The sequence below is a fragment of the Schistocerca cancellata genome, chromosome 1 (genome assembly GCF_023864275.1).
Source record: "Schistocerca cancellata isolate TAMUIC-IGC-003103 chromosome 1, iqSchCanc2.1, whole genome shotgun sequence".
Lineage (NCBI taxonomy): Eukaryota > Metazoa > Arthropoda > Insecta > Orthoptera > Acrididae > Schistocerca > Schistocerca cancellata.
Window position 1 is genome coordinate 1,132,385,456 of NC_064626.1, and position 26,102 is coordinate 1,132,411,557.

The 26,102-nt window shown below is 42.2% G+C and overlaps 1 protein-coding gene across 1 annotated transcript in view; it reads right to left on the minus strand.

Moving 5' to 3' along the window:
- The window catches only part of LOC126092704 (putative inorganic phosphate cotransporter), a 173,919-nt gene that overhangs the window by 49,954 nt on the left and 97,863 nt on the right, over window positions 1-26,102 (minus strand). Inside the window, exons 2-3 of the mRNA XM_049908430.1 lie at window positions 19,723-19,862; window positions 7,273-7,503 (exon numbers count right to left, since the gene is read on the minus strand). Coding sequence (XP_049764387.1) covers window positions 7,273-7,503; window positions 19,723-19,862 — 371 coding nt within the window. The remainder of the gene's footprint in view (window positions 1-7,272; window positions 7,504-19,722; window positions 19,863-26,102) is intronic.

Below are 26,102 nucleotides of genomic sequence, written 5' to 3' on the forward strand. Positions count from 1 at the left end.
GGGATTGGAATTATTATATTCCTCTTGAAGTCTGAGGGTATTTCGCCTGTCTCATACATCTTGCTCACCAGATGGTAGAGTTTTGTCAGGACTGGCTCTCCCAAGGCCGTCAGTAGTTCTAATGGAATGTTGTCTACTCCCGGGGCCTTGTTTCGACTCAGGTCTTTCAGTGCTCTGTAAAACTCTTTATGCAGTATCGTATCTCCCATTTCATCTTCATCTACATCCTCTTCCATTTCCATAATATTGTCCTCAAGTACATCGCCCTTGTATAGACCCACTATATACTCCCTCTACCTTTCTGCTTTCCCTTCTTTGCTTAGAACTGGGTTTCCGTCTGATCTCTTGATATTCATACAAGTGGTTCTCTTTTCTCCAAAGGTCTCTTTAATTTTCCTGTAGGCAGTATCTATCTTACCCCTTGTGAGAAAAGCCTCTACATCCTTACATTTGTCCTCTAGCCATCCCTGCTTAGCTATTTTGCACTTACTGTCGATCTCATTTTTGAGACTTTTGTATTCCTTTTTACCTGCTTCATTTACTGCATTTTTATATTTTCTCCTTTCATCAATTAAATTCAATATTTGTTCTGTTACCCAAGGATTTCTACTAGCCCTCGTCTTTTTACCTACTTGATCTTCTGCTGCCTTCACTACTTTATCCCTCAGAGCTACCCATTCTTCTTCTACTGTATTTCTTTCCCCCATTCCTGCCAATTTTTCCCTTATGCTCTCCCTGAAACTCTGTACAACCTCTGGTTTAGTCAGTTTACCCAGTTTCCATCTCCTTAAATTCCCAGCTTTTTGCAGTTTCTTCAGTTTTAATCTACAGTTCATAACCAATAGATTGTGGTCAGAGTCCACATTTGCCCCTGGAAATGTCTTACATTTTAAAACCTGGTTCTTAAATCTCTGCCGGCCGGTGTGGCCGAGCGGTTCTAGGCGCTACAGTCTGGAACCGCATGACTGCTACACTCGTAGTTTCGAATCCTATCTCGGGCATGGATGTGTGTGATGTCCTTAGGTTCATTAGGTTTAAGTATTTGTAAGTTCTAGGGGACTGCTGACCTCAGATGTTAAGTCCCATAGTGCTCAGAGCCATTTGAACCATTTGAGCCTAAATCTCTGTCTTACCATTGTATAATCTATCTGATACCTTCTAAAACTAAATGAACTATAACCAAAATGATGCAATTTGAAGCTAAATCAGTAGAAAGGACTGAACTAAAGATACTTGCAGTGATCAGGATATGGAGAAGCAAACCACGCGAAGTTCTTAGGCCTAAATCATGACAAAAATTTAAATTGTAAGGTATATATAGATTTCTTAGCAAATAAACTGAACAACTTAGCATTTGCAATGTGTATTTTGTCAGGTGCCACAAACATGGATACCAGAAAGATAGTTTATTAATGCTACTTTGAGTCAGTTATTCGTTATGGCATAATCTTCTGGGGAAATTCAGCGAATGTCACTAGGCTCGTATACTGTCTATCCCCTCACTTTATGTATATGAGGTGGTGGTGTTCTGATATAAAAATCAACAAACACTGGGCACTTTCCGTTTTGACCACGACTACAGCACTCGCCACAGAGATAACTTCTAACTTGTAACACATCTTTTAAAACGTTACGCCCAAACGCCAGAGTATATGGGGTTAAAAATTTACAATAAAATAAAAGGCAGTAACATATTTAAGATGGATCTTGGTTCACTGAAAAGATTGCTCTTTATTTTTCTGGTAGAAATGTGTTATTATTCTGTCGATGAATTCATTGAGGACAGCTTCACAGCCTGAACACAGGGATTGTATTACATGTACTATTTTATGTACATGTGTAATTGTAACTTAGAAATGTAAAATTTAATGTAAACTTTTGTATTTCTCTTAAAAAAGTGAAAAAAGTGTCTTTTGTAAACCTTGACATGTCTCCTGTACATCAAATCAAATGATTTGAAAATTGTATGTAATGAGATGAATAAATCACATATCACAGAGATGCTAATAAGGCTGTTGCAAACACATAAAATATTTTGCAATAAGATCTGAACTTTCTGAAATTTAGATTGTAACATGTAGATATCAAATGGAAGGTGATCTTTATTTAACATTTCAACTCATAAAACGATTTCAGTTTCGATAATGAAAAACATTTAAGCAATTTGTACCTCTGTGCATGTCTTCTGCTTTTGCAGAAGTATGAGGCCTGGTTAAGGTGCTTCCACTGTAAGAGGCAGGCATTTGCCCCACAGTGCTCTTCTCCCCATAAAGGTCTATACTGGAGCCAGGCTTACTTTCCCTCCCACTTTTTTATTTTATTTCATTTTATTTTTAAACATGGGGCAATAGTCTTCTTATTTTTCTCCTCACTTTTGCAACTAATTTAGGACATTATCTGACTTAAATTAAACACACTGCTAACCACACATAGAAACAAAGGAAACGAAGCAAAATTGTTGTCTGCAATTATTGTCTGTTACAGTTGGAACCTGGGGTAGCAGAACAACGTGACAACCGTAAACAGAATGAAAGGTGTGATCAAGCCCATAGTCTGACTGATAATTTTTATGGTAGCTGTCCTGTAAACAACTAGTCACCAATGACTTTGTTATTCTGATCCTGATATAGTTGTGCAGAATGCAATCACATAAAACAGAGTGTTACGTAAAACTGAAGTCATACTCCAAGCTTCCTGCTGATCACCACCTTGGAAATCTGGACATCGGAAAATACCTCACGAAGTTTGTAAAACGATCGTTTTAAATGTGTTGTTGCAAAAAGACCGAACTGTCACATTGCAACCCAACCCAGACCTCAGGCTACATTATGTGTCTGTCTATAACGGCATCCACTTTTCTCCATCCCTCTGTTTGTGTCACTAGTTCGTACATATTCAACCCTGTTACTGTTCCTAACTTTCCTTCAGTCTAGACGAATACACAAGTTTTAGCCCAACTCTAATGTAATCAAACGAAAGTAAAACAGGGATCGCAAAAATATTACTATGTGAGCTAGACTGTCATTAATCTTACTTGAAAAGAATAGCTGTTAGACTTTGGGGGTATTCTGATTATCCATTTTGCTAAAGCGACCTACATCTTTTACAGATCAATACCCCTAATTTCGGTCTGCTGCAGAATCTTTGAACATATTCTCAGTTCGGATGTAATAAACTTTCTTGAGACTGAGAAACTTAGTCCATGATGTAGCATGGTTTTAGAAAGCATTGCTGTGCGAAACTCAGCTTGCCATTTTCTCACATGATGCGCTGTGAACAATGGATGAAGGGCAAGAGCCAGGTTCCACGTTTCTAGACTTCTGGAAAGCATTTAACACAGTGTCCCATTGCAGGCTGTTAATGAAGGCATGAGCAAATGGAATAAGATCGAAGATATGTGAGTGGCTCGAAGACTTCTTAAGTAATAGAACTCAGTATGTTGTCCTCAATGGCAAGTGTTCATCAGAGACAAGGGTATCATCAGGAGTGCCCCAAGGAAGTGTGATAGGAAAGCTGTTGTTCTCCATATACATAAATGATTTGGCAGACAGAGTGGGCAGCAACATGCACTTGTTTGCTGATGATGCTTTGGTGTACGGTAAGGTGTCGAAGTTAATTAGGAAGATACAACATGACTTAGGCAAAATTTCCAGTTGGTATGATGAATGTCAGCTAGCTCTAAATGTGGGAAAATGGACGTTAATGGGGATGAGTACTAGTGTCCTGCTTGACACAGTCAAGTCGTTTAAATATCTGGGCGTAGTATTGCAAAGCGATATGAAATGGAACGAGCGTGTGAGAACTGTGGTAGGGAAGCCGAGTGGTCGACTTCGGTTTATTGACTGAATTTTAGGAAAGGGTGGTTCACCTGTAAGGGAGACCACATATAGGACGCTGGTGCGACCTATTCTTGAGTACTGCTCGAGTGTTTGGAATCCATATCAGGTCGGACTGAAGGAAGACATCGAAGAAATTCAGACTGCTAGATTTGGTACTTGTAGGCTCGAATGACAAGCAAGTGTTACGGAGATGCTTTGGGAAGTTAAAATGGCAATCCCTGGAGAGAAGGTGACGTTCTTTTCGAGAAACACTATTGATAAAATTTAGAGAACCGGCATTTGAAACTGACTGCCAAACGATTCTACTACCACCAACATACATTGTGCTTAAGGACAATGAAGATAAGATATGGGAAATTAGGGCGTATACGAAGGCATATACAGGGTGTTTCAAAAATGACCGGTATATTTGAAACGGCAATAAAAACTAAACGAGCAGCGATAGAAATACACCGTTTGTTGCAATATGCTTGGGACAACAGTACATTTTCAGGCAGACAAACTTTCGAAATGACAGTAGTTACAATTTTCAACAACAGATGGCGCTGCGGTCTGGGAAACTCTATAGTACGATATTTTCCACATATGGCGTAGTCTCTGAATGAAATTACCCGAAACCTTTGACAACGTGTCTGGCGGAATGCCTTCACATGCAGATGAGATGTACTGCTTCAGCTGTTCAATTGTTTCTGGATTCTGGCGGTACACCTGGTCTTTCAAGTGTCCCCACAGAAAGAAGTCACAGGGGTTCATGTCTGGCGAATAGGGAGGCCAATCCACGCCGCCTCCTGTATGTTTCGGATAGCCCAAAGCAATCACACGATCATCGAAACATTCATTCAGGAAATTAAAGACGTCGGCCGTGCGATGTGGCCGGGCACCATCTTCCATAAACCACGAGGTGTTCGCAGTGTCGTCTAAGGCAGTTTGTACCGCCACAAATTCACGAAGAATGTCCAGATAGAGTGATGCAGTAATCGTTTCGGATCTGAAAAATGGGCCAATGATTCCTTTGGAAGAAATGGCGGCCCAGACCAGTACTTTTTGAGGATGCAGGGACGATGGGACTGCAACATGGGGCTTTTCGGTTCCCCATATGCGCCAGTTCTGTTTATTGACGAAGCCGTCCAGGTAAAAATAAGCTTCGTCAGTAAACCAAATGCTGCCCATATGCATATCGCCATCATCAATCCTGTGCACTATATCGTTAGCGAATGTCTCTCGTGCAGCAATGGTAGCGGCGCTGAGGGGTTGCCGCGTTTGAATTTTGTATGGATAGAGGTGTAAACTCTGGCTCATGAGACGATACGTGGACGTTGGCGTCATTTGGACCGCAGCTGCAACACGGCGAACGGAAACCTGAGGCCGCTGTCGGATCACCTGTTGCACTAGCTGCGCGTTGCCCTCTGTGGTTGCAGTACGCGGTCGCCCTACCTTTCCAGCACGTTCATCCGTCACGTTCCCAGTCCGTTGAAATTTTTCAAACAGATCCTTTATTGTATCGCTTTTCGGTCCTTTGGTTACATTAAACCTCCGTTGAAAACTTCGTCTTGTTGCAACAACACTGTGTTCTAGGCGGTGGAATTCCAACACCAGAAAAATCCTCTGTTCTAAGGAATAAACCATGTTGTCTACAGCACACTTGCACGTTGTCAACAGCACACGCTTACAGCAGAAAGACGACGTACAGAATGGCGCACCCACAGACTGCGTTGTCGTCTATATCTTTCACAACACTTGCAGCGCCATCTGTTGTTGAAAATTGTAACTACTGTCATTTCGAAAGTTTGTCCGCCTGAAAATGTACTTGTTGTCCCAAGCATATTGCAACAAACGGTGTATTTCTATCGCTGCTCGTTTAGTTTTTATTGCCGTTTCAAATATACCGGTCATTTTTGAAACACCCTGTAGATAGTTGTTTTTCCCGCGCTCTATTTGCGAGTGGAACAGGAAAGGAAATGACTATTAGTGGTACAGGCTACCCTCCGCCACACACAGTAAGGTGGCTTGCGGAGAGATATAGATATAGATAGGTACCAGGGTATATCAATACGCGATTTTTTAAATGAGCATTGTCGACTACGTAAATAAAGTTATCTCTTATCAGTGGTATTGTGGGGAAATTTGCAATAACGCACAGCAGACTAGAGTGGAACTGAACATATAAATAATACTCTCATGCAAACTTTTATTCGTCAAGTGTGGTGTTATAAAACAGGTCACTGACAAACTTGCAGACGTTACTCGAGAGATACCCTTAGCATTTTTTGGACTGGAAGAGGCCTTTGATAAAGCCAACAGGGAAAAACGGTGGAGCATAATGAAGAAAAGTGGGTACGGCAACCATTCTACGTAATAAATGCTTTACTAAACCTATACGAAAACTTAGCAATGACTTACGATATAAATGGAGAGTGGGGTCAGACGAGGATGTGGCATTTAGCCTAGGCTTATTAATATTCGTACACAGGATAATAATTCACACGTGGAAATTACAGGCCAAAAGTAGCTAAAAAGCTTCAATCAACGTGGGTTCGCAAACCAACCGTTGCCGAGGTATCGCATTAATTGGAGTTAGGAACCAACTGAAAACGTCGCGGTATTTACGTCGGTATCTCCAGGTTTGGGATCGACTATCTGTTTATTCCCACTTCCCTTTGCACCTTCGTGCATTGTGCCGTACCGACCTCACAATCAGTTACGAACATGAAGGCACCACGACAGAGGTTACACCAATGAAGAGAACGGTTACGTGTACTTCATGTATGACAAAGCGAATAGCTGTGCCCTTGAGGCAGCACGATTGTATGAAGAAACTTTTCCTCTTCGCAGGCTGCCTGACAGGCGTACATTTAGCCAGTTACATCAGCGCCTTAGAGAAACCGGGAGATTCGCACATCATGTACGAGAAGATCGACCCAGATAGTTGGAAATCCAAACTGCAGACCCAGACAAGCAGAGGCTACTCGAGTTCCTGATCTGGGCTCAGCGCAGGGCCTTACCACCGAGCAAGGTGGCGCAGTGGCTAGCACACTGGACTCGCATTCGGGAGGACGACGGTTCAATCCCGCGTCCGACCATCCTGATTTAGGTTTTCCGTGATTTCCCGAAATCGCTCCAGGCAAATGCCGGGGGTTCCTTTGAAAGGGCACGGCCGACTTCCTACCCCGTCCTACCTTCATCCGATGAGACCGATGACCTCGCAGTTTGGTCTCTTCCCCCAAAAAACAACCCAACAACACCAACAACCCCAGGGCCTTACCTGGCAGAGCCCCTGCACGAGCCTCGAGGCGCAGACGAGCTGCCAGCCGCCGATGTCGGCCGCCAGGGGCGTGAGCGCCGTGAAGAAGCCGGTGAGGCAGATGGAGGTGAGGCAGTTTGGTCTCTTCCCCCAAAAAACAACCCAACAACACCAACAACCCCAGGGCCTTACCTGGCAGAGCCCCTGCACGAGCCTCGAGGCGCAGACGAGCTGCCAGCCGCCGATGTCGGCCGCCAGGGGCGTGAGCGCCGTGAAGAAGCCGGTGAGGCAGATGGAGCCCGCGATGAAGCGCTTCCCCCCAAAGCGCTCGGCCAGCTGGCCGCCCGGCACCTGCGTCACCACGTAGCCCCAGAAGAACGAGCTCAGGATCGTGCTCGTCTCGGACGTCGTCCAACCGAAATCCTGCAACACACACGCGCGACCAGCCCTTAAAGCCAGTGCTGCCTGATCTGAAGGCTTAAAAAACTAAACAGAAACAGATCAAACTTCACGGTCGAAAGTCACAGGAAGGATTGTGCAGAAGACGATGTGCTGTAGGACCTCTGAAGTTCGCACTTAGATTCGGTGCATGATGCGAGGGCAGGCACAAAATTTGAACAGTCAGTGTATAGTGAACATGGCGGCATGTAGCGAGTTAAGCGATTTTTAATGTAGGATAATGCTCGAGGCAAGGTGCACAGGTTATAGCGTATCGGAGACTGTACCAGAAATCAGGTTTCCAGTGTCAACCGTTCTCGGGTGGATCATTAGTATTGAAGGGACCATGTTTCCATACATGTAAACCAACACACTGGGTGTAATGCCGGAAATGCATATCCTCCTATTTCCATCTATTGTACTATAAATTTTTTCCTTATGTTGTTACCTGAAGATATGATATTTCTGTGACTTTATATATTGCAATTGTTTTACAGTTTGTATATATATATATATATATATATATATATATATATATATATATATATAGAGTTAACTCTTTGCCTTTACAAATGTCTGCTTGTGTCTGTGTATATGCGGATGGATATGTGTGTGTGTGCGAGTGTATACCTGTCCTTTTTTCCCCCTAAGGTAAGTCTTTCCGCTCCCGGGATTGGAATGACTCCTTACCCTCTCCCTTAAAACCCATATCCTTTTGTCTTCCCTTCTCCTTCCCTCTTTCCTGACGAGGCAACCGTTGGTTGCGAAAGCTAGATTTTTGTGTGTATGTTTGTGTTTGTTTGTGTGTCTATCGACCTGCCAGCGCTTTTGTTTGGTAAGTCTCATCATCTTTCTTTTTAATTATATTTTTCCCACGTGGAATGTTTCCCTCTATTATATATATATATATATATATATATATATATATATATATATATATTTACGCATTTATGTCGATGTATAATTGGTTTGTTTTGTAAATATTATTTGTATTTTTACGCTGGGTCTTACCTAGGGAAAACTATGCTATCGAACGATTACATTGATAGGTCGTGTGGAGAACTAAAGTGTTTAGGATCTATGGTAGTGTTAACTCTGCCGCGTGGAGTGTGGGCAGAGGGGAGTCTGGGTGGAGTAGGGAGGTGGAGCAGGGGTGTTGAGTGACGCTCCTGCGAGTTGCTGCGCTTCCGGGGTTGGGCAGCATGTAATTGCGCTCGACTTGCTATGATAGTTTCCGGCGCGGTGTCGCGGACGGGAAACATTAGAAGGCACACATCAAGAGCCCGTTTCGCCTGGTGACCGTGTCGAGAAGAAGACGTGCTAACATCCAGCTTCTGCAAGAGCTACAGCCGACAATGAGTGATTGTCGCCACCTCCTCGATCGACGACTTCAAACCTTCAATCAACCAACAAGGAAGACTGAAAGCACGTAAAGTTTTAGAACTGTATGGCAGACCTCAGCTTTTCAAACTATTCTTTTTCATCACTAAAATACAGCAACTTAGCATGAACCTTTGTTGCTCATTGTTCCAATTGCATTACCAAGCAGGGCCCATTCCTTTTACGAAATGAACTCGAGTGTCATTGAAATTCAAACGCCAGCATTAAAGTAATATCATTCGATTTCACTGCTTTAATTTCAAAGTTCGGTTAAGGTATTCATAGCTGGCTACAATATTTAGATTATGCAAGCACAAATTAAAGAGTGCGAGTTTTGTTACCATAATTTAGCTTACCTGTGACTGCAGCTCAGCTTGGTACATACTAAATTTTACTATTGTTAATTGTTCAGAATCATTTAATTCAAGTTCAAAGTTAAATCTCTTATTTCTAAATTGCGTAGATTCAAGTAGCTTTTGAAATGATTTTTCAGGTAGCCCGAGACTAACCTTATTTTATTGAATTTCGTAGTCCTTCAGAAGCAAAGTTCACTATTAATTTCAGTCACTAAATTAACTTTCAATTTTCCGGTTTTATTAATTCTTTTGCTAAATTAAGTCAGAGTGTAGCGAAATTTATTACTTCTGACATACATTCAGTTTTCACACAACACGTGTCAACCTTCAGTTGCCGCGCTTTTAGTGCTAATTATATGTGCAATAACCTTTCTTTTTGAGTTATTGTAGTAGTTGTCCAGAGGACTGGCGACCGTAATTTTCCCCAAATCTGAAATATCTAATTAACGCCAGTTAATTGTTAACGTAACGACCGCACATTTACTTTCTTTATTAACTTTACCCCTTTTCAAAATTAATTTCCACCAGTTTCATTTGCATTTTTCCTTTCATTTAGATGTAACCCTTTCCTCCCTCTTTACCGACAGATTAACTTCGGTGAAAATTGCTTTTCCCAAATTTCCATTAGGTACACGCGGTTTAATTTTTACTGTCATTAAGGTCGATAAGTGAATGGGAGGTTACATGAGGCGACCTGGTGACAGGGTAGTCTTTGGATTTGAGGTTGTTCTAGACACGAATTTTGCATTGTGCAAATCTCGTAACAAAGTACTGGTTACGAACAGGTCGATACATCAGTGAGAATAAGTAGTGGGAGGAATCCTAATTAGATTTGAGATTTGGCATTTATATTGAAAATTGGCAAAATGAGTGAAGGCAACAATTACCAGAATTTGGTAGACTTGGGTACGGAACAGTCGGTCGAACAGTGGGAAACACGCACCGCGGAACCCATTGTTCAGGGGCAGGCGGCTAGCATGAAAGACGCGACCGCCGAAACGCAACAAAGAGCAGAAATGGAATTCCAAACTTCATAAAATGTTTTGGAATCGGAAGTGAAAATCAAATCTGAACCCCTTGATGACGAATACGGGGGGACAGTTATAAAGGAACCCTCTACGGAAGTAAAACCGGTAGTTTCCGGGAATTTAACGGAATTATTGAACGTTTTGATAAACGAAATCAAGGCTCAGTCTAGCAAGATAGAAACTCAATCGGCAGAAATTGAAGCAGGAAGAGAATTGGTGAGGTTCTGGAAGGTACTGATAGGGATCTAGAGCCATGTCAACTCCAGTGCTATTGCCAGTTGCGCTATGTTTCTCGGTTGAGGATCTGGGGTACAAACAGCCCGATCGAGATGATCCCATAGATTCTCAATTGGGTTTAAGTCCAAGGAGTTCAGTGAGCAGGGGAGTATGGTTAACCCACCATGGTACTCTTCAAATCACTCTCATATACTGCGCGAACTGTCTAAGACATTGCATTTTCCTGCTGGTAGATGAAATCAAGCCAAGCAGAAAACTGCATGTAATGGTGGACTTGGTCCTCAAGGGTAAATGCACACTTGTTTTGATCCATTGTGCCTTCCAGAATGACAAGATCACCAAGGGAATGCGACGAAAACATTCAAAACATTCCCCAGACCATATTTCCCTCCTTACCCCCACCCCCCCTCCATTCTCGGCCCTTCTGATAATTGTTTCAGGGCATTTGCTTTCAGAAGTTTCAAGCTGTACGCACCAATGGGCATCTATCTGATGGTGCATAAAACGTGATACATCTGAAAAGGCCATCTATCGCCGCTCAATGGATGTCCAGTGGCGATATTGGCATGCAAATTCTAGTCTTCGTCGCCAACAAAATGCTGTTAGCATGGGTGTCTGATCTGCTGCAGAGGTCCAAACACAGCAACGTTCGCTGAATAGTCTTTGAAGAGGCAGGGTTGGTGATCCCTTGATTCATCTGGGCGGTCAGTTTCTGTGCCACAGCTATTCGCCCATACACTTCACTACAGTCGTCATTCGCCCCTGTCATCTGTGGCTAATAGTGCAAAACAGTTTCCTCAGCGCCGATTTTGGATAGCGCCATTATGCCATGCACAGTATACTCTTACCACGGCAAGTACGCGAACAATTAACAAACTTAGCCGTTTCGGAAATGCTTTCGCCCTTGGCCCGAAAGCCAATGGTCAAGCAAAAAAATGGTTCAAATGCCTCTGAGCACTATGGGACTCAACTGCTGTGGTCATAAATCCCCTAGAACTTAGAACTTCTTAAACCTAACTAACGTAAGGACAGCACACAACATCCAGCCATCACGAGGCAGAGAAAATCCCTGACCCCGCCAGGAATCGAACCCGGGCGTGGGAAGCGAGAACGCTACCGCACGACCACGAGATGCGGGCTTAATGGTCAAGCCCTACTGAACGTAGAGAACTCGCACCATTTCCGCATTACGACAGCGATTACACAGTTTTTCGCATCTCCCTGACCTGCTTCATATACCCTACCTGCTAGTGCTGCCACCTGCCGTCTGTGAGTGGTTACAGCACGTTGAAATTGAACACGGTCTGTGGTCACGCTAATTTGACTGAATCGTGTATGCAGAAACAGTACGAGAGATGCATGCTTGAACATTCACGAATCTGCTACCCCAAGCCTGCAGATCACGATGTTGTATTTGACCACGAACACAGACAGTAAGCAACAAATGGCACATAATGACTTACAACAACGAAGTCACACACAGGATGGGTAACATACTAAAGAAACAAGGACTCAACATAGCATACAGAACCAACAACACAATGCAAAGCAGACTTGGAAGAAATACCACCAACACTGACAAATACAGCCAGTCCGGCATATACCACCTTACTTGCAACTGCTGTCAGTCTGTATATGTGGGCCAAACATGCAGGAATTTCAGAACCAGGTACACAGAGCACTGAAAAGCAATAGCTCACACTTAACATTTGCCGACCAATTGATAGCACACAATCACCACCTGGCAAACAGAAGAAAACTATCACATCCAAAAATCAATAGCCCAAGGAAAGAAAGTACTCAATGAATACACATCACTGTGCAATAAAACCCTCTTCGTCACAATAGAAGAACTACACAAATAACACGCACACCAAAACAACTCATGAAAAAAAAATATTTCTCCCTCCCTCTCTTTCTATGTCTCTCTCTCTCTCTTTCTCTCTCTCTCTGCCCCAGTCCTGAACACACACACACACACACACACACACACACACACACACACACACATGCACACTCGAACAAACCAAACACCACAGATGCCAAATACACCTCAAACTCGCGCGCCTCGCCCAGCAACACGTGCTACGAAACAAATTAACACCACACAGCCACAACAAAACGTAATGGCGGCGAAAACTCTGCCTATGTTTTGAAAAATCGGAGAACGTGCAGTGTCAAGCGACCATAGTCCATGAAATCGGCATATTCACTTCACCAACAACATATGAGAAAGCACTACATTATCAAAACCGTAAGTTACACACGAAAAACGTGATATATACTCGTTTCCGATTGTAAATGCATAATAAAAATAAAAATGTTTTGCTGTTTTGCCGGCAGGTGTGGCCGTGCGGTTCTAAGCGCTTCAGTCTGGAACCGCGTGACCGCTGCGGTCGCAGGTTCGAATCCTGCCTCGGGCATTGATGTGTGTGATGTCCTTAGGTTAGTTAGGTTTAAGTAGTTCTAAGTTCTAGGGGACTGATGACCACAGATGTTAAGTCCCATAGTGCTCTGAGCCATTTGAACCTTTTTTTTTTTTTTTTTTTTCAGATGAGAAATTGTAGCTTGTGTACCAAAATAGCTATCAAAATAAATGTCCAATAGTATCATGTAAGGCATGTAAACTAATGTGTACATCCACTCGTTTTGCCAATTAGCTATAAACAGAACTTTGACATAATATTATAAACTACACATAGTGCATCAGGTCGTTAATTAATATCTCAACTGTGAATTATGATCAAATAATGTATAATATTTACAACAATTATTTACTCACAATTGGAAATACTATGTACCAATAGTTTCACTAAATGTTAACAACAATTTTTCGGTTAAAAAATAAAAAATAAATGTGTAACAACAATTTTTCGGTTAAAAAATAAAAAATAACCCACCGAAGATGGCACAAAATGTGCTGAAACATGTGTGGGTGAAACAAAACAGAAAAAAAGGTACCTTGCATAAGGCGGGATTCCTCTTCCATTGTGCCAGTTATTACGGATTTTTCCCGTTCCATTCACGTAAGGAGCACGGGAAGAATGAGTTCTTAAATGTTTCTATGTACGCTATAATTGGTGTGATCTTGTCTTCGTGATCTCTAGGAGAGTGCAAAACGCTCGCGGTCTAATGGCTACCGTTGCTGCCTCTGGATCTTGGGGTTCTGGATTAGATTCCCGGCCGGATCGGAGATTTTCTCCGTCCGGGCAATGGGTGTTTGTGTTGCTCTCATCATTTCATCATCTTTTGGGAAATGTGGCGAGACTGGACGGTGAAAAACGGTTGGGAATTTGTACGGGTGCTGATAACCACGCAATTGAGCGCCCCACAAACGAAATAATATCATCATCATCCCTGAGGAATCGTTGTGCAGAGGACTGTAATATCAAGGTCTGCATCCGAATGTGTATGTGTTATATTGCGGTCAGTGGTGGTAATGGCCGATTATGAATAAGAGTTGATTAATTACCACATATTAGTAATGACCTTATTTATATTGTATCGGCTGTAACACGATCAGTACTTGCAGAGATGAGAAAAAAGGTAATTGAAAAAAGTAAGAAAGAGAAAGGGGAGACAAGGAGTTAAACGTGATTTAAGATTTTGTGTGATAACATGGAGACTGAAGACTACTCTTTAAATGAACTCAACGAGAAGTAACAGGAGAGCCACTATTATTTCCAGAGACAAGATGATATTGTATCTCTGAATTAGAAGAAATTTGTAATTTTATCTTATGTTATGCGGCAGGCTATTCCATAGTCGAGTGTATGGAGTTCAGAAGAACTTGACATAAATGCATAGAGAAAAGACTGAAATTCTGTTAGAACCTAATGATCAGGAAACCCACGATTTTTGTTGGTACAAGAATGTTACATTTTAGAGCATGTAGTTAGGGTTGACATTATAAAGAAGTCGGTAAAGCATGAGGAAAGTGAGTGTTGATCATGGCTTCGGATACCGCAACCAGGGTAATTGTTCCTAGGAAGCAGTAATGTGACAATACAGTGGTTTTTGACAAATGTCTCTCACACAGGAACGTAAGACGAGGTCCAAGAGATGGGAGATGTCACTGTTTGGACCTCGTAGTACTTGACTGTCAGCAAAACTCGTCCCTCAACCATTTCCTCTCAAAAAAAAACTTTTGCATTTTAGAAGAATGTAAAGATTAAACGAGCCATATATACGATGGCCAGGTTTTTTGGTGGCCTGATAGGAGTTCAGCGTCGTAGTGATGACAATTTGAGGTTTTGGACTCGACTGCGCATGTGTCTTTATGTAGTCAGTGTGGGGATCGGCGAGCAAGTGTTCATTAATTGGCCTTTTCGATTATTTAAATCGATCGATTAATCACATTCTAATACTGGATTATTCAATTAATTATCACGTTATGTCTTGTTTCTATGTCTAGAAAGCAGACTACTCAAACAATTTACTTATGAAAATGTTTGTTCAGAAAAAAATAAAGCAGTTGTTTCACACTTATATTTCTCTTTTTATAACTAACAATAATTGTTCAGTTTTATGAAATACATAATTACCATAGTTTATTTTTGCAGAAATATGTATTTATTTAACATTTATTAACAAAACTAATTAATATCTTTTTTTTGTGACACAAACATATTACATAATATGTTTATAAGCAGTAAAGTTTTGTAGAATGTGAATGGAGAAGCACTAATAGATTTTTTTCCGACGTGAATGTGGGACGGATAGCTGTTGTTGTTTCCGCTGCCTGTCTTTCAAAAGGGACAGAGGAAACCGTTATTCCCAGATACTTACGAGCCACATTACGCAGAACAGGATACAGTATCTCAATGTATTTCCGGAATTGCAGAGGAGATGATTTTCGAATGACTGCAGCTTGGTGTAAACAGAGTCGAACTTCAGTGACTAAATTTTGGCTGTTTGCTATTACTGTGGTATTAACGGAATAACTGTGATTAATCGATTAATTGCAACTAATCGCCCATCTCTAGGCAGTTGACCGTTGGAGTCTCGTGGAGGTACGCAGAAGGGATGCTAATGAACATAACATGTGATATTAATGTAGATGATAAATAAGCAGAGGAAACTTCATGAGAGGAAGTATATTAACTAGAAATAGACAGAAAAAATGGTAACAAGGAGATATTAAGGAAGCAATATTCAGATTTGAAGCGGGCGAAGTTAACAATAGTGTGTGAATGATAAGAAATAGTAATTCCCACAGCATTTAAATAAAAACATTTTGGCTCTTAGGCTTAATACCTAAAATTATATTATTCAAATTGAGACTGGTCATGGAAGCCTACGAACATATGTCCCATAGCATGTTTCATCAAAACTTTTGGGATTTCGTTGGGAAATACTCCAGACTGACAGTAAGCAGAGTGAAATAAGTATTGAGACAACAGTGATAAGTGCGAGTGTGAACTGGATTTGTTAGAGCCGATGTATCTGTTTAGCAAACAGTGACTGTGTTTACATATTTCGTTCGTCGTGAATTACTGAATACAAACCATGCGCATTCTCTTATCAGCCTCAATTTAATTTAATAATGATTAAGCTGTATTTAAGTCTGACAGACACTGGATGGGTACTGGGCACACGGTCACATCTCTTAACCTTCACATGGCTGCCAGTACACGAATGTGAGTTCCCCCTCTCTCGCCACTACCTAAATAATTTTAGACTGACTGTCACTAAATTAACTGTGATCGCTAATCTCTATCGAAATACTGAGGGTATAAGAAAGATTGGAAGTTTGCAAGTGCCCTCGAGCAATCAGCGATAGCATTTTCGCTTCAAGTGCTCGCTACATTATAGGAAATTGTGGAGCTAAAGGGGTATTCTATATTATTCAGAACATCGTGCAGGTATGTTTCCCATAAATGTGGACTGATGAGTCACTGTGCATTGCGAGGATTGCGTGGGAGGTGGTGCAGCTCATCTCGAGTTTTATTATGCTGAACCAGTCATAAGCCGCCTGGAGATCTTCATTATTGAGGTTGGTAGCCGCCATTAGATTGTCTAATGCGGCACTCAGACAACAGCAGATTATCCACTTCCAGGAGGTAGCTTTAGTGTGAAAATATGGAAGATATGCCACTGATTTAGACGGAAAGAGGAATAATGTGCAGAAGAGAGACCACTGAGGATCTGTTAGATGACGATCAGTTTAGGAAAGATAAAGGCACCAGAGAGTCAGTTCTAACTTTGCACATGATAATTGTAGCAAGACATAAGAAAATTTAAGACACGTTCGTAGGATCTATTGACCCAGGAAAAGCACTCAGCAATTTAAAATGGTGCAAATTGTTCAATATTCTCAGAAAAATAGGTGTAAGCTATAGGGAAGACACGCAACATACAATCTGTGCAAAAATCAAGAAAAAGAAGAAGCCCAGGACCGAAGTATTCGGATCAAAAATGGGTAAGACAGGGGTGCAGCCTTCCTCCCATAGTGCTCAAACTGTACATCAAAGAAGCAATGACGACAATAAAAGATAGGTTAAGGAGAAGGATTCAAATTCAAGGTGAAATAATATCAACAATAAGATTCGCTGATGACATTGCTATACTTAGTGAAAGCGAGAAATAATTATATTGAATGAAATTAACAATCTACTGAGCGAAGCATATGGACTGGGAGAAAACCGACGAAAGACACAAGCGATGAGGAGTAGCACAAACGATATTATGACAAAATCAACATCAAGACTGGGGACCACGAATCAGACGAAGTGAAAGACTTCTGCTACCTTGTAATCAAACTAACGAATGACAGATGAAGCAATGAAAACATTTTAATCAGACTGCTAGAGGAAAAGCAAGCATCCCTGGACAAAAAAGTCTGCAACTATCAAACATAGGACTTAATTGGAATATATTTAATGGCATTGAATCATGCAATGTAGGGGAAGTGGAGAAGAAGACAGTAGAAGAGTTTGAGATATGGTGCTATAGAAGGAAGCTGAAGATTAGGTGGACTGGTAAGGCAAGAAATGAGAAGGTTCTCTGCAGACTCGGCGAGAATACAAGTATGTGGAAAACATCGACAAGAAAAAGGATCAGGATAGTAACACATGTGTTAAGACATCAGAGATAACTTCCATGGTGCCAGAGGAAACTGTAGACGGCAAAAATATAGTGGAAGACAGAGGTTGCAATGTTGTTGTTGTGGTCCTCAGTCCTGAGTGTGGTTTGATGCAGCTCTCCATCCTATCCTGTGCAAGCTTCTTCATCTCCCAGTACCTACTGCAACCTACATCCATCTGAATCTGCTTAGTGTATTCATCTCTTGGTCTCCCTCTACGATGTTTACCCTCCACGCTGCCCTCCAATACTAAACTAGTCATCCCTTGATGCCTCAGAACATGTCCAACCAACCGATCCCTTCTTCTAGTCAAGTTGTGCCACAAACTCCTCTTCTCCCCAATTCTATTCAATATCTCCTCATTAATTATGTGATCTACCCATATAATCTTCAGCATTCTTCTGTAGCACCACATTTCGAAAGCTTCTATTCTCTTCTTGTCCAAACTATTTATCGTCCATGTTTCACTTCCATACATGGCTACACTCCATACAAATACTTTCAGAAACTGACACTTAAATCTATACTAGATATTAACAAATTCCTCTTCTTCAGAAATGCTTTCCTTGCCATTGCCAGTCTACATTTTATATCCTCTCTACTTCGACCATAATCAGTTATTTTGCTCCCCAAATAGCAAAACTCCTTCACTACTTTAAGTGTCTCATTTCCTAATCTAATTCCCTCAGCATCACCCGACTTAATTTGACTACATTCCATTACCCTCGTTTTGCTTTTGTTGATGTTCATCTTATATCCTCCTTTCAAGACACTGTCCGTTCCGCTCAACTGCTCTTCCAGGTCCTTTGCTGTCTGACAGAATTACAATGTCATCGGCGAACCTAAAAGTTTTTATTTCTTCTCCATGGATTTTATTTCTTACTCCCAATTTTTCTTTTGTTTCCTTTAATGCTTGCTCAATATACAGATTGAATAACATCGGGGAGAGGCTACAACCCTGTCTCACTCCCTTCCCAACCACTGCTTCCCTTCCATACACCTCGACTCTTATAACTGCCATCTGGTTTCTGTACAAATTGTAAATAGCCTTTCGCTCCCTGCATTTTACCCCTGCCACCTTTAGAGTTTGAAAGAGAGTATTCCAGTCAACATTGTCAAAAGCGTTCTCTAAGTCTACAAATGCTAGAAACGTAGGTTTGCCTTTCCTTAATCTTTCTTCTAAGATAAGTCGTAGGGTCACTATTGCCTCACGTGTTCCAACATTTCTACGGAATCCAAACTGATCTTCCCCGAGGTCAGCTTCTACCAGTTTTTCCATTCGTCTGTAAAGAATTCACGTTAGTATTTTGCACCTGTGACTTATTAAACTGATAGTTCGGTAATTTTCACATCTGTCAACACCTCCTTTGTTTGGGATTGGAATTATTATATTCTTCTTGAAGTCTGAGGGTATTTCGCCTGTCTCATACATCTTGCTCACCAGATGGTAGAGTTTTGTCATGACTGGCTCTCTCAAGGCCGTCAGTAGTTCTAATGGAATGTTGTCTACTCCCGGGGCCTTGTCCTCAAGTACATCGCCCTTGTATGGACCCTCTATATACTCCTTCCACCTTTCTGCTTTCCCTTCTTTGCTTATAACTGTGTTTCCATTTGAGCTCTTGATATTTAACCAAGTAGCTCTCTTTTCTCCAAAGGTCTCTTTAATTTTCCTGTAGGCAGTATCTATCTTACCCCTAGTGAGATAAGCCTCTACATCCTTATATTTGTCCTCTGGCCATCCCTGCTTAGCCATTTTGCATTTCCTGTCGATCTCATTTTTGAGACTTTTGTATTCCTTTTTGCCTGCTTCATTTACTACATTTTTATATTTTCTCCTTTCATCAATTAAATTCAATATTTCTTCTGTTGCCCAAGGATTTCTACTAGCCCTCGTCCCTCTGCTGCCTTCACTACTTCGTCCAAAGAAAAATAACAATGGTTCTAACACTGATCCTTGAGGGACACTTCATATGTCTTCCATAGAGTGTTCTACATTCCTTTCATTATGTACTTCTGGTATCCTGTAAGATACGATTCAAACCACTGCTGAGCCACGACATACAGTAATAAATATTTCACATTCTTGCAATCAATATGTCAAAATTGGCAGTGGCCGTACCCGAATGTCGGTGTTGGATGCGTTGTGGCTGGCCATGACGACGACCGCGACGGACATGTTGACCCTGAGGGCGTAGGCGATGGTCACTGCGCCGCACATGAGCGCCACCTGGACGTGCCGCACCATCATGCAAGCCCCCTCTGCAACAGCATTTGACATACGTGTAGGACTCACGAAATTACTAACTGGCCACGTATGAGGAATAAATCCCATGACCATCACATATACCTACAAAACCCTTTGCCATCCCATCCTCATTTATGCAAATGATATGCGCCCCTCCCAAGTCTCATCGTCCCCTTCAAATCCTAGAACGTCATGCAGACTGTATCACTTTACCGTATTCTACTGCCCTTCCCCAACCGTATCCTGTGCCAGATGATCAATTTCCACATCTTCGTCAATCCTTTGTCTCCGGCAAAATCTTACCTCAAACACTACTGCATTCCTCATATTTGAGAATCACTGCCTGCTGTTGCATCTAAATTGCAGAGTCTTACCTTCCTTCCATGCAACCTCATACACTGCTTGTCCTTTCCCAGAGTAAGGATCCTTTATTGTATGATTATATGATAGCGGAATTAACACTGGTACCAGTACTTCTGTAAAATATCTGGGAGTATGCGTACGGAACGAATTGAAGTGGAATAATCATATAAAATTAATTGTTGGTAAGGCGGGTGCCAGTTTGAGATTCATTGGGAGAGTCCTTAGAAAATGTAGTCCATCAACAAAGGAGGTGGCTTACAAAACACTCGTTTGACCTATACTTGAGTACTGCTCATCAGTGTGGGATCCGTACCAGGTCGGGTTGACAGAGGAGATAGAGATCCAAAGAAGAACGGCGCGTTTCGTCAAGGTTACTTGGTAAGCGTGATAGCGTTACGGAGATGTTTAGCAGACTCAAGTAGCAGATTCTGCATGAGAGGGGTCTGCATCGCGGTGTAGCTTGCTGTCCAGGTTTCGAGAGCGTGCGTTTTTGGATGCGGTATCGAATATAGCTTCCCCCTACTTATACTTAGGTTTTTGGAGCATATACTGTATTCAAACATTATGAATCACCTGGAAGGGAATGATCTATTGATACGTAATCAGCATGGTTTCAGAAAACATCGTTCTTGTGCAACGCAGCTAGCTCTTTATTCGCACGAAGTAATGGCCGCTATCGACATAGGATCTCAGGTTGATTCCGTATTTCTGGATTTCCGGGAAGCTTTTGACACCGTTCCTCACAAGCGGCTTCTAATCAAGCTGCGGGCCTATGGCGTATCGTCTCAGTTGTGCGACTGGATTCGTGATTTACTGTCAGGAAGGTCGCAGTTCGTAGTAATAGACGGCAAATCATCGAGTAAAACTGAAGGCATATCAGGTGTTCCCCAGGGAAGCGTCCTGGGACCTCTGCTGTTCCTGATCTACATAAATGACCTGGGTAACAATCTGAGCAGTTCTCATAGGTTGTTCGCAGATGATGCTGTAAGTTACCGTCTAGTAAGGTCATCCGAAGAACAGTATCAGTTGCAAAGCGATTTAGAAAAGATTGCTGTGCGGTGTGGCAGGTGGCAGTTGACGCTAAATAACGAAAAGTGTGAGGTGATCCACATGAGTTCCAAAAGAAATCCGTTGGAATTCGATTACTCGATAAATAGTACAATTCTCAAGGCTGTCAATTCAACTAAGTACCTGGGTGTTAAAATCACGAACAACTTCAGTTGGAAAGACCACATAGATAATATTGTGAGGAAGGCGAACCAAAGGTTGCGTTTCATTGGCAGGACACTTAGAAGATGCAACAGGTCCACTAAAGAGACATCTTACACTACACTCGTTCGTCCTCTGTTAGAATATTGCTGCGCGGTGTGGGATCCTTACCAGGTGGGATTGACGGAGCACATCGAAAGGGTGCAAAAAAGGGCAGCTCGTTTTGTATTATCACGTAATAGGGGAGAGAGTGTGGCAGATATGATACGCGAGTTGGGATGGAAGTCATTAAAGCAAAGACGTTTTTCGTCGCGGCGAGATCTATTTACGAAATTTCAGTCACCAACTTTCTCTTCCGAATGCGAAAATATTTTGTTGAGCCCAACCTACATATGTAGGAATGATCATCAAAATAAAATAAGAGAAATCAGAGTTCGAACGGAAAGGTTTAGGTGTTCGTTTTTCCCGCGCGCTGTTCGGGAGTGGAATGGTAGAGAGATAGTATGATTGTGGTTCGATGAACCCTCTGCCAAGGACTTGAATGTTAATTGCAGAGTAGTCATGTAGCTGTAGATGTAGATACCTCCGAGGAGATCACGAATGTAAAATTAGAGAGATTCGAGCGCGCACAGAGACTTTCCGGCAGTCGTTCTTCCCGCGAACCTTACATGACTGGAACAGGAAAGGGAGGTAATGACAGTGGCACGTAAAGTGCCCTCCACCACACACCGTTGGGTGGCTTGCGGAGTATAAATGTAGATGTAGATGTAATTTCAATCACCTGACCCTCCTAGACTATGAAATCATTTCTGAAATCTATCCATCCTCTTTACTATAATCTCTCCTCTCTTTGAAGTGAAGGCTCGACCCCACCCTTTCTCTGAATAAAAGCTAGGTTATACCCTCCTTCCACTATATACACCCCATCTTTTCCATTGGTCATCCCACATTCTTACTTCATAAATATCAACCTATCTCCAGTCCCATCTGGATACCAATTCTTTGCCTATAAAATTTTGAGCTAACGTCCCCATCGTCCTCGCAGTATTCAGAACCAATCAACAACAGCTCATCTAGCGTCATACAATCGTTTTCACTCTTATCAATGTCTTTTTAATTGTTTCATTCAGCTTCTGAAGAGTAAAACTGTGTTCGCTAGCAGCCCACCCCTACTTTCGCTAACTTAAATAACAATACAAAAATGTGTCGGTAAGTTGCTTCAGCATGTTCGCTGCAACTGCAGAAGCATATGTAAAGATAGTAACTCTATGAAGAGTCCCATAGACACTTGGCAGCATCACGTACGGCCCCTCTGTAACAGGGCACAGTAGAATCTCGCGCACATGCGAGCAAATGAAATGAGAGGAACCGAAGGATATAAAGGGAGATACCGCTCGCCTCTACTATCAGTTTAACATCCCAAGGGACACTACACTACCGAGCTCGTTATATGAGTGATCGAAGAAAGCTGCTATCATTCACCAGGACAGATTTTTTTCTATTCTTTGTTTACATTTCTCCTTTGGGGGCGGCTGGCAGTACCCAAGTTACCTTAACAAATAATGGATGAAACAGCGATGAATTCATGGCGTAGATAATGATGGTGATACTAATTCTTTCCATTCTATGCAAATAGCGACATTTAATTGTTGTAATTTTTATTATAATTTGAATGGTTTTAAGTTTAGCCAGCCGGTGCGGCCGAGCGGCTCTAGGCGTTTCAGTCTGGAACCGCGCGACCATTAGGTTAAACCTAAGTAACCTAAGGACATCATACACATCCATGCCCGAGGCAGGTTTCGAACCTGCGACCCTAGAAGTCGCACGGTTCCGGACTGAAGCGTCCAGAACCGCTTGGTCACCGTGACCGGCTCTAGCGTCGTGGCCTCTTACTTTTGCACCCAGTTTTTGAAATACGATCACTCTTTTAATTTAACTTTAGTTTTTTCGGTTATCTACCCATGTGCGTAGAATGTTACTTCACGAATGTTTCTTATCAAGTTAGGGGATACAAGGACATTATATTAATCGCAAATTTACCACTGGGTTTCACAATAAGTATCTTACGTTTATTATATAATATACACTACTGGCCATTAAAATTGCTGCACCAAGAAGAAATCCAGATGATAACGGGTATTCATTGGACAAATATATTATACTAGAATGACATGTGATTACATTTTCACGCAATTTGGGTACATAGATCCTGAGAAATCAGTACCCAGAACAACCACCTCCTGCCGTAATAACGGCCTTGATACGCCTGGGCATTGAGTCAATCAGAGCTTGGATGGCGTGTACAGGTACAGCTGCCCATGCAGCTTCAACACGATACCACAGTTCATCAAGAGTAGTGAGTGGCGTATTATGACAAGCCAGTTGCTCGGCCACCATTGACCAGACGTTTACAATTGGTGAGAGATCTGGAGACTGTGCTGGTCAGGCAGCAGTCGAACATTTTCTGTATCCAGAAGGCCCGTATAGGACCTGCAACATGCGGTCGTGCATTATCCTGCTGAAATGTAGGGTTTCGCAGGGATCGAATGAAGGGTAGAGCCATGGGTCGTAACACATCTTAAATGTTACGTCCACCGTTCAAAGTGCCGTCAATGCGAACAAGAGGTGACCGAGACGTGTAACCAATGGCACCCCATACCATCACGCCGGGTGATACGCCAGTATGGCGATGACGAATACACGCTTCCAATGTGCGTTCACCGCGATATCGCCAAACACGGATGCGACCATCATGATGCTGTAAACAGTTTTGCCATTCGTGCTCCCAGGTTCGTCGTTGAGTACACCATCGCAGGCGCTCCTGTCTGTTATGCAGCGTCAAGGGTAACCGCAGTAATGGTCTCCGTGCTGATAGTCCATGCTGCTGCAAGCGTCGTCTAACTGTTCGTGCAGATGGTTGTTGTCTTGCAAACGTCCCCATCTGTTGACTCAGGGATCGAGACGTGGCTGCACGATCCGTTACAGCCATGCGGATAAGATGCCTGTCATCTCGACTGCTAGTGATACGAGGCCGTTGGGATCCAGCACGGTTTTCCGCACTACCTTCCAGAACCCACCGATTCCATATTCTGCTAACAGTCATTGGATCTCGACCAACGCGAGCAGCAATGTCGCGACACGATAAACCGCAATCGCGATAGACTACAATCTGACCTTTATCAAAGTCGGAAACGTGATGGTACGCATTTCTCCTCCTTACACGACGCATCACAACAACGTTTCACCAGGCAACGCCGGTCAACTGCTATTTGTGTATGAGAAACCGGTTGCAAACTTTCCTCATGTCAGCACGTTGTAGGTGTCGCCACCGGTGCCAACCTTGTGTGAATGCTCTGAAAAGCTAATCATTTGCATATAACAGCATCTTCTTCCCGTCGGTTAAGTTTCGCATCTGTAGCACGTCATCTTCGTGATGTATCAATTTTAATGGCCAGTAGTGTTTGTGTCTATGGTATTTTCCGTGGTTGCAGTCTCTTTAAATTCTGATATTCTTACATACTTATTTCTACTGTCCACACAACGCGCAGCCGGTCCTTGGCCTCACTCATTCCAGCCTTCCACACCCTGTCAGCTGCATCTTCGTGTCCTAGAGCCAGCATCTGGATGTCTCCCATGGTATTATCCTTCCATCTCGGTCTCGGTCGTCATAGTGGTCTCGTTCATTCAGCTTCTCCATGTGTCACTGCGTTTATTACCCTGTTCACCCCTCTCCCTCTCACATGTCCGTACTATCCGAGTCATTTAGTTTTCACTCTGCTACGGTGTCACGTAGTGTGTCTAATTGTTTGAGTTCTCTATTTTTCCTTATTCTCCATTGTTCATCTTCTTTCACTGCTCCATATATTTTTCTCAGTACTTTATTTTTAAAAGTGATGAGTTTATTTATTTATTTATTTATATATTGTCAGTCCATGTCTCGCTTGCCTAGCACACTTCTGGTATGATATGGTGGGATATATTGTTATTTTTGCCTGCCTGGATAATAACTTAGATCTTACGATGTTATGTATAGCAAATGGTTCAAATTACTGTGGGACTTAACATCTGAGGTCATCAAGCCCCTAGAACTTAGAACTACTTAAACCTAACTAACCTAAGGACATCACACACATCCATGCCCGAGTTAGGATTCTAACATGCGACCGTAGCAGCAGCGCGGTTCCGGACTGAAGCGCCTAGAACGGCTCGGTCACCACGGCCGGCTTATGTATAGCTCCTAGACATATTTCCCCGGCTTGAATTCTCGTTAAGATGTCTTATTTTATAAGGTTTTGTTGTTTGATGTGTCTGTCTTCTGTATTGTTAAGTTTGTTGTTCGATGGATTGGTCCCAACTGAGCTCTTCTTCTATTACCATGAACTTTGTTTTATTTTCATTTATGCTTAGACCTACATTTTTAGCTGCTTCCATTCTTATATTTCATTCTTATATCAATTCTTATATTAATTCTTATATTTTATTCTAATGTTTATTCTTCAGTAATATTTTGTTCTTCCCCTTGGATGATACTGATCATAGAAACGTTTGAAACATAGAAATTCCGAACACCATGAGCATCGCCCGAAAGCATGTTTGTAACACTGACATTTCTTCGTATGAATCTCTCTCGGGAAAGAAGCCTCATTAACATTTCAGAACATTTCGCGCATTGACAATAATTA